The 7354-nt window shown below is 47.9% G+C and overlaps 1 protein-coding gene across 1 annotated transcript; it reads right to left on the reverse strand.

Annotated features, from left to right (window-relative positions):
• Positions 1-4593: 4593 nt before the first annotated feature.
• On the reverse strand, positions 4594-6145 carry LOC308588537 (uncharacterized protein; the record flags this gene model as incomplete). Its single annotated transcript, XM_081196948.1, has 6 exons — positions 5827-6145; positions 5620-5699; positions 5381-5474; positions 5191-5274; positions 4998-5102; positions 4594-4866 (listed from the first exon to the last, which is right to left on the reverse strand). Exons 1-6 carry the CDS (start codon positions 5842-5844, stop codon positions 4594-4596), a joined length of 654 nt encoding a protein of 217 aa, XP_081053074.1. The 5' UTR covers positions 5845-6145.
• Between the last annotated feature and the right edge of the window lie 1209 nt (positions 6146-7354).

Below are 7354 nucleotides of genomic sequence, written 5' to 3' on the forward strand. Positions count from 1 at the left end.
CTTGACTGGTGTCATGTACCACCTATAAATCATTTTCATTAAATTTTCTCTTAGGGCATTACATGCCGTGAATTTCATACCTGTGGTCCATAACTGTTCCCAGTCAGCCATCATTATATTATGTCCAACATCTTGTGCCCATTTAATCATAGCTGATTTCACCATTTCATCCTGAGTGTTCCATTTCAACAGCAAGTTATACATTCTTGACAAATTCTTGATTTTTGGATCTAACAATTCTGTTTCCAATTTTGATTTTTCCACCTGGAAACCAACTTTTTTGTCCAAATTGTATGCCTCCATTATTTGGTAATAGTGGAGCCAATCTCGCACTTTGTTTTTCAGTTTTTCAAAGCTCTGCAATTTTATTCTGTCTCCATCTTGTTCCAGAATTTCCCAACATTTCGGCCATTTGGCCTCCATATTGAGTTTTTTCTGTGCCTTTGCTTCCATTGGTGACAACCATAGTCAGTAATGTCCTCTTTTAAACACAGTTCAAACAATCCAAAGTTAGTTTCAGTTTTCAGTTACTTTTACTCCTTTTTAAAGGCAGCCAGAGACAGTAGAAACAATGTATTTCTCTTATGCTAGCTGTCAATGAACGTTCTAAACACTGTCAATGAACATTCCAAAAGACGTCAGTCCTGCTAGCAGCCCATTCCCAGGGTCAGAGCGGTGGTATTTTAACTCTCTTCACTCTCTCCTGCAGGCATACTCAGTCCACGACTTCCCCCCCTCTTCTCCTGCCTCCAAGGGGGGGTTTAATGTTCTTTAAGGATGGAAATTTAGTCTTTTACAAAAGGCTTTCCAAGACTTCAGCTTGCAGCCTCATTGCTTCAGTCTATTTACAAAAGGGGAAGGCGGACTTCCTGTTTTGAACCTCCCCGTTACGATACCAAATTAAACGTTTAAAAATCCAATTCTCCCGCTTCAGCTCTCCTCACGGGTAATTACTTTAAAGTCAAATTTTCCACAGGAAAAAGTCAGTGCTCTCCGACAACAGCTATGCGGCTTCGCTCCATGGAAGAAGTAGATGATTCGAAGCACCGCGCCGCTCACCCCACGTCGCTCCGGACCCCCAAAACCGGGTTTCCCCGTGAGTAGGGGAGGCACAAAAGGTGCCCGCCGAATCCTACGCTCACAGGCTTCTCCCGCCTGTGATTTTTTGCGGGTCTCCGCCTTCGCCGTGGCGGGCAGACCCAGGTTCCCACGGGGCAAATTCCTCCCGAGCAGAGGAATTCCGCCATTACCGGAGGCACCACCCCGGAAGTCCCTCTCCTATCCATTTTGAATAGAGAAGCCCCTGTCTCCTTTTCTGTTCCTTTGGATGTGACCCCCATTTTGTCTTAGGTCACACCCCACAGCAGCCATTTTGTCTTCACAGCAGGCATTTTGTGACTGGCAACCACAGAAATTCCTCAACATTTCAAATGTTCCCACTGGCCCCAAATGATTGGTGGCCTATTAGTTAGTGTGTAGGGCTAATCTCTCTCTCTCTCTCTCTCTCTCTCTCTCTCTCTCTCTCTCTCTCACACACACACACACACACACACAATCTAAGTTAAGTGTTTTTAATGTCAGGCATACTAAATTTCTTATGTATGTTCCAAATACTTCTATTCTTCCATTCTTTTCCCCATTATGTATTTCCCATATTTACAAGCAGGCTACCAATACAATGGATTCATATTGCCCATATAGGAGATGGGATCTAGTTAGCTTGATGAATCACAAACAATGTTGAGCTAATCCAGATCTTATACCCATGCTTGCAGTTTGCGTAGGGTGGTGGAGTGTGATTGCTTTCTATAGGTCCCATCTTTATACATCCATAAGTTGGCAAGCATCTAATTATTTGAAGAGTGGAGTTGAACAGCTGCATCTTACAATCTAAGAATAAATAGTTTCCTGGGTACAAACCGAAGACCATGTGTTTTTAATAACCGTACAGCTTACAACCAGTAAAAGAGGAAAAGTGCCACAGACAGAAAAGTTCACTAGTGTGCTTTGCAAATTGTCACGTTCAGTACTACGAAAAATGGGGCACATGAGGAAGATGGGGGTGGGGTGACTGTTCCAGTTATAGCACTTAATCACAAAAACCCTGTCAGTAGGCTAAATACCTCTGGCAAAGTTAAGTTAATTAAAAGTGGATTTGTACTTCATCTTTTAAGTTAATTAAAGGTGAAGTTGCACTGTGTCTTTTACAGATGATGGTGTCATTACTCTGGCTCACGCAACTACAAATTGTATTCTTCTTAATGAAAATCTCTTCATAACACTTCCATCTGGGGCTGTTTAAGATGCTGTTGTTTTCGTTACACTGCTTCAGAAATACCGCATGGTTATCCAAGTATCTGAGACCACATGAAGCTTGGAGGTTATCCATGTTCTATTGAAATACTTTCTGTTTCGGGGGAATCTATGGAGATTAGTGTTGTGATCTGATTGTGGTTCTGATATGCATTCAGGTGAGCCATTGGTCAGATCCAGCAGGGCTCTTATACTCATTTAGATGATTCACATACATGAGTCCAGGAAGCTTCCAAGTTGTTACAACACTTGTTTGCTCATTGTTAACATCTTCCTGCAAGGCATCAGAGGTTGAGGATCGGAGTTTTCCCTCTCCTAGATTCGCTACTTTAGGGTTACCGGACGTCCCCAGTTCCCAGGGACAGTCCCCGGATTTGCAAATCTGCCCCGGACAAATTCCGTCCTTGGAATATCCCCAGATTTGCAAATCTGTCCCCAGGAAATGTGGCAGCGGCAGCCTCAGCAGCCTGGAGCCAGCCTGTTAGCGCAGTTGGCTCTGGCTGGCTTCAGGAGCTGCTCGCTGCCATGGCTTCCACCATTTTTCTTGCACCATGGCAGCGAGCAGCCCCTGAAGCCAGCCAGAGCCAACTGCACTACCAGGCTGGCCCCTCCTGGGCAACAGCCACCCATCCGTGATTCCTGAGCCTCCCCTGATCTGGCAAAACAAAGGGGGAAGGGGGAAAGAGATCGGGGAAGGCTCGGGCATCACGGGTGGGCGGTTCACCATTGCCCAGTTTTAAAAAAACAACTCTGTGCATTTATGTTTCACAGAGTGCGAGAGAAGGGCTTTGCACCTTTATATAATATGTGTGCTTGGGCCCGGGGTCTTTTGCCTCACCACCCCCAATACTGGCTCTCTGTTGCTACTCAACATCAAAAAAAAAAAAGTGGCCCCGGATTCGTTGAAAAGAATCTGGTAGCCATACGCTACCTTCCTAGGGTCACCAGCCCCCTCACTTGCTTCTACAACATGTACAGAAACTACCTTCTTGACTGTTGGACCCACTATTGGTCTCACCCACTCAATCTGCCAGAACCTGTCTTCACATGCAAGGGCAGCAAAATGGAGCCAGGCAGAGGTGTAGTGGTTGGAGGGCTGGACTAGGAGGACCTAACAATTGGTGGCAGGGAGAACCATGAAGGCCACCTTGAGCTCCTGGGAGGAAAGTGGCCTAGGACTGTCCTATTAAATGTAAATGATGAGAGGGGAGAGAAAAGGGGGAGGCAGGGGAAGAGTGTGGAGGAGCTGAGCTCTCTGGAGAAGACTGGCCGGGTCAATTTCCAGAGAGCCATGGCTGTGCAGGGGACCCCAGGACTCACCCCGCACCCCCAGGAGACCAAGAGAAAGCAAAGGAATCCTATAAACAGTCTGCACATTTCGTTCATGAAGAATTCCCACCCTCCTCTCTAAACTAGCCTGATTCACTGCAGGACAGTTTGGGGGAGAAGGGGAGACAAGCTGCCACATAATACAACTGTATGTCTGGCAATGAAAATCCACCTCTTTATTTTATATCTATTAAAAATTTATATTTAATTCTCAGTTTCTTCCCTTGCCAGACAAGGCCACTCTGAGCCTGGTTTTGGCCGGGGAGGGCGGGGTATAAATAAAAGGTGGTTGTTGTTGTTGTTGTTGTTGTTGTTGTTGTTGTTAAACCTAGAAACATATTTTTGCCATTCTTTGAAGCATCTTGTTCTGCCTACTATTGGAGTGGTTTGAAATAAAAATAGAATTTTGGGCAAAATGGCAAAATATATTCATTTTTATAATCAAAATTCTTCCCATTAGAGAGAATTTCATTCTTCCCCATAACTCAAGGTTTTTTCCTATATCTTTTCATGTCTTTACGTAATTGTCTTGAAATATATTGGAGTTTTTCGCTGTTAACCATATTTCCATATACTTCACCTTTTTCTCAGTTGTCAGCCCACTGGCCATCTGCCAATCTTTTTTTGCCTGTGCATCCATATTTTTCACCAAAACCTTAGTTTTAGTTGTTTTAAGACCTCCAACTATTTCCTTATTTCCTCCAATAACTTAGGTACACTTTTTTATAAGATTTTTTATTAGGAATTATAACATAACATTTTATCAATAAAACATATCATCCTCATTTCCCCCCTCCATTTTTTCCCTTCCTCTTCCCCAAAATAAATCATCTGTCCCCCTCCTGATTCTCAGTGAGTGCCTCTTCTTCTGCCAGTCTTTGGCCAGTTGAGACGTCCAAATAGAGTGGCAATTCCTTCAAGGAGGAAAATCACAGCTCCTCAATGATGATGTCATCTGGATGGAAAAGAATGAAAAAGAGAGAAAATCTGTTCAGTCCTCCCGGGCTTCTTGTAGCTGGAGTCAGTCTGGGTGCTGCCCTCCCAGGCCAGGTGGGGAAGGCCTGCCAGGCAGGGAGCAGGTCCTGCAGGACTCCCAGCAAGAAGACCTGGGAGGTGTGTCTTGGGCAAACAAGGGACAAGGGAGTTCACTATCCCCAAGGTGTGGGGCTTACCTTCTTTCAGATTATTCCTGAAACAAGTCAGCTCCGGATGAATTACTGTGTTCTGCAGAGGAAAGACAAATCTGAGTCAGATGACACTATGAATCCCACCCTGGATGGGTGTAAGAGAAGCAGCCCCACCCAGGAAGGATGGAAGCAACCAAAGAACTGAATACAGGAAGGCAAAATACTTACTCTGAGGTTCGGGAATCTTCGTGAAAGGGCCAGCAGCAGGGATATACTGCTGGCCGCTAATTTCCTTTGGTCTTCACTCCCCAAAAGGGCGTAATATCGGAGGTCCTGCGGGATGAAAGAAATAGGACAGTCAGTTGGGTAAGGGACAGGGGGCCAACCCTAAAACCACTCCTGATGCTATTAGGATACTTACAGTAAGCAACTGGAGAAGGGTGCTAGTATTGGGGGCTTCTAGGAGGAGACCCCCCAGCAGGCTCTGGAATGGCCTCTTCAGTTCCTGTGGGAAAAGAGAGAAGAGAGGTTGAGTGCTGCTGGGTTAAATTTTGTAAGAGTGTGGGAAGAAGAAAGAACTGTGCAAAGAGAACTTAAAGCAGAGGACAGACCTCTTTGTCATCGTCTGCGCTCCCCAGAACTGCCTCTGTTGTTCTATGGAGGATAGCACTGACCACAGAGGAACTGAAGTGGGGTCTCATAAAACTGGAGAGAGAAAGGGAAGGGGTTAGACACTGCCTCCTCCAAGTCTCCCTTGTCCCCTTCTCCCTCCTGACTGACTTGCCCACCCAAAGCTTCCCCTGGAGTTCTGTCCCCCTGCAGCCCTGCCCTCCCCAAAGATCCCACTCACCTCAACTGCAGGAGGGCCTCGAAGGTCAGGGCCAGGCTCAGGGGGCGATCCCTGAAGTACTCTAAGTGGCCGAGGATGTCCTGGAAGAGAGAAGAGGAGGAAAGGCAGCTCCTTCCAGGAGTCTCCAGAGGATGGCTCCAACCCCAAACGCCAGCCCCTCTTTGCCCCTCCCTCCCCATGGGGTCCCTCACACCACCCATCACTCACCAGAATGGCTTTGGCCATCTCCTGCTTGGAGTACTTCAGGGTTCGGAGCCCCCTGAGCCGAGCTGCCTGGCAGGCCTAGATGATGCCCAGGAGATAAAGCTGATCTTTGTCCAGCAGCTGAAAGGCAAAAGTCAGGCTGTCAGTTCCTTGTGGGGGGAGGGCTCCTCCACATCTGAGAGTGCAGAGTGGAGCGCAAGAGGGGGGCAGGTCTGAGGGATCCCCTCCCTGCTCTCGTTTTATCCAATACTCACCGCAACAGAAGGGATGTGGATTCCCAGCACATCTGCAAAGTGAAGGACATGGGGATTGGTGAGTTCCTCCCTGAGCCCTTGCAAGGCTTTTCCAAGAGTTTTCTCATTACACCCTGCCTTGCCCCATAGCCCAGCCCCCTGCTTCCTCCAACAGACCCCACAAAACGGGGTGGTTGCTCGGGGGGGTGGGTGGGTGGGTTTCCAGATGCTGTCGCAGATAAGCGGGTTGGATCCAGCCGTCTGGCTCTGTGAATCTTTTTACTAGATGCCCCCCAGCCCATTCCTGCCCTCCTCCGTCCCCAAAAGGAGGGCCACTTGCTCACCCGACACCGTGGGCTGCTCCAGGACTTCCAAGGGGGCCACCTTGTTGCAGCTGATCAGCCTCCTTAAGCACCTGAACCTAGAAGAGATGAGCAGAGAGAGCGACTTAGAAGCTGGCAGCCCCAATTCGTGTGTGTGTGTGTGTGAGTGAGAGAGAGAGAGATAGGGAGAGAGAGAGAGAGAGGGAGAGAGAGGGAGGAGGAGATGGATTCCTGCCATCTCTCTGCAGTTCTGCGACCTGAAAAGGCATCGCCAAAGCTGGAAAGAGGCAGCCCAGAGCACGAATGGCTGGCAGAGAGAGAAAGGAGGCCCCAAGTGCTATGGGTTCAAGAGCTCCAGCCCAAAGGAAAGACAAGCATTTCCAGCTGTTAAAGGGCTACTCTGCCTCGTCTTCTTAGGACAGCCCTGCCCTTCCTGGTGAGGGAGGAGACCCCTAGAAGGGTCCTCCAAGCATCAAGGTGTCCCAGAAGAGGAGCAGAACATGAGGAAGGGGGTGGAGTCTTCCTTGGAGCCAGAGAGATCCCCAGGAAGGGGGAGAAGGCCAATATTGTAGGACAGCTCGAAAGATGCAAAATGGAACCAGACAGAGTTGTAGTGGTTGGAGGGCTGGACTGGGAGGACCTGGGAGAGCAGGGTTCAAATCTCCACTAAGCCGTGAAGCTCCCTGGTGGACCAAAAGAGCTAAAGCTGTGGAGGGGACCTCGGGACTCACACCCCGCCCCCCCAGGAGACCAAGAGAAAGCAAAGGAATGGTACTTACAATCTGCACATCTTCTTTATGAAAAATCCCCCCCTCCTTTCTAAGCTAACTACCTATCTAAAATTCCCACCCAAACTCTGATCCCAAACTCTGATCCCACCCCCAAACCTAGCCCTAAGCCCAAACCTAACCCCCACCCTAACCCTACACTTACCCCTAACTATTCCTCTATAAACAAAATAAATGTATACAAAAT

This window comes from Podarcis bocagei, assembly GCF_964188305.1.
Source record: "Podarcis bocagei genome assembly, chromosome: 6".
Lineage (NCBI taxonomy): Eukaryota > Metazoa > Chordata > Lepidosauria > Squamata > Lacertidae > Podarcis > Podarcis bocagei.